Source organism: Seriola lalandi, unplaced genomic scaffold, assembly GCF_002814215.2.
Source record: "Seriola lalandi dorsalis isolate HSWRI2012SDOR001 ecotype SW California unplaced genomic scaffold, Sedor1 jcf7180002054466, whole genome shotgun sequence".
In the NCBI taxonomy this organism is placed as follows: domain Eukaryota; kingdom Metazoa; phylum Chordata; class Actinopteri; order Carangiformes; family Carangidae; genus Seriola; species Seriola lalandi.
In genome coordinates this window covers 241,025-242,292 of record NW_019525019.1, presented here as the reverse complement: position 1 = coordinate 242,292, position 1,268 = coordinate 241,025, and the positions used below count along the sequence as shown (strand labels likewise).

Here is a 1,268-nt window from a genome sequence, read left to right as displayed (position 1 = left end):
AGCTTCTCTCTGTGTCAGTGAGTCCCTCTGGTGAGATAGTGGAGGGCAGTTCAGTGAATCTGACCTGTAGCAGTGATGCTAACCCAGCAGCTAATTACACCTGGTACAAGGAGAACCAAACACTGCTTCAAGGACCAGAAGGAGTTTATCATTTCTCCTCCATCAGCTCTGAGGACAGAGGGAACTACTACTGCAAGTCTGAGAATAAACATGGACAGATCAACTCTGCGTCTCTATTCTTAGATGTCCAGTGTGAGTAGAAAACATCAACAGATCGCTCTGAGCAGCAGTGGATTTATGTTTTCTACTCTCTGACTATCTGGAGAAATAATATGCTCTAAAAAAAAAAAGCACTTTCTTGGGCTGGTTGCATCAACCAGGATTAATTTAAACCTGAATTAAATCATTGTTTATTGTCCAATTCTGGTACAACCTCAACCTCCTTTTTAAGTGAAATAAGTTTAATATATAACCTGTATTTTCCTGGTTGTTCCTCACTGACTCTTTGTGGCGTGTTCACATTCAAAAAGTGAGGAGGGAAAGTCTCATATTGTCTGTAATGTTACTTTTGAATTAATTGAGCACGATAGAGAAGCAGGAAGTAAGAGAGAGAAGGGAGGAACACACATCATCTGTCTCTGGCAGGACTGACGTAGAGATGTTGAGTTATTCTTAGTCTGGGGTAGTTGCACAGAAACAAACATCACATAAACTACTCAGGGTTATCTGCTGTCTCTGGTGAGATAGTGGAGGGCAGTTCAGTGACTCTGACCTGTAGCAGTGATGCTAACCCAGCAGCTAATTACACCTGGTACAAGGAGAATGACCGTGAACTTCCCAGTCAACAACCACAGCTCTTCTTCTTCAGCTCCATCCAGCCCTCTGAGTCTGGAGAGTATTACTGTACAGCTGAGAATGAGATGGGGAGGAGGAGATCAGCACACGTCTTTATTGATGTGAGTGAGTAAGTTTATTTTAAAATCTATATAAAGCTGATTTGTAACCAGAACTATGTTTTCCAGCCATAATGTTTCTCATGTTGCCATACACATAACTATTAACTGTCACTCATTAAAATATATGTAGCTCTGCAGTTAAAGTATGTTGTTAATGTTTGTTGTTCCAGATGCTCCAAAGCTTCTCTCTGTGTCAGTGAGTCCCTCTGGTGAGATAGTGGAGGGCAGTTCAGTGAATTTGACCTGTAGCAGTGATGCTAACCCAGCAGCTAATTACACCTGGTACAAGGAGAATGAAGACTCACCAAAAGC

At 41.8% G+C, this 1,268-nt stretch overlaps 1 protein-coding gene across 1 annotated transcript in view; it reads left to right on the top strand.

Moving 5' to 3' along the window:
• Positions 1–1,268, top strand: part of LOC111658781 (B-cell receptor CD22-like) — a gene marked incomplete at its 5' end in the record, with an annotated part of 12,303 nt that overhangs the window by 859 nt on the left and 10,176 nt on the right. The window contains 2 exons of the mRNA XM_087175399.1: positions 3–252; positions 721–960. Coding sequence (XP_087031525.1) covers positions 3–252; positions 721–960 — 490 coding nt within the window. The remainder of the gene's footprint in view (positions 1–2; positions 253–720; positions 961–1,268) is intronic.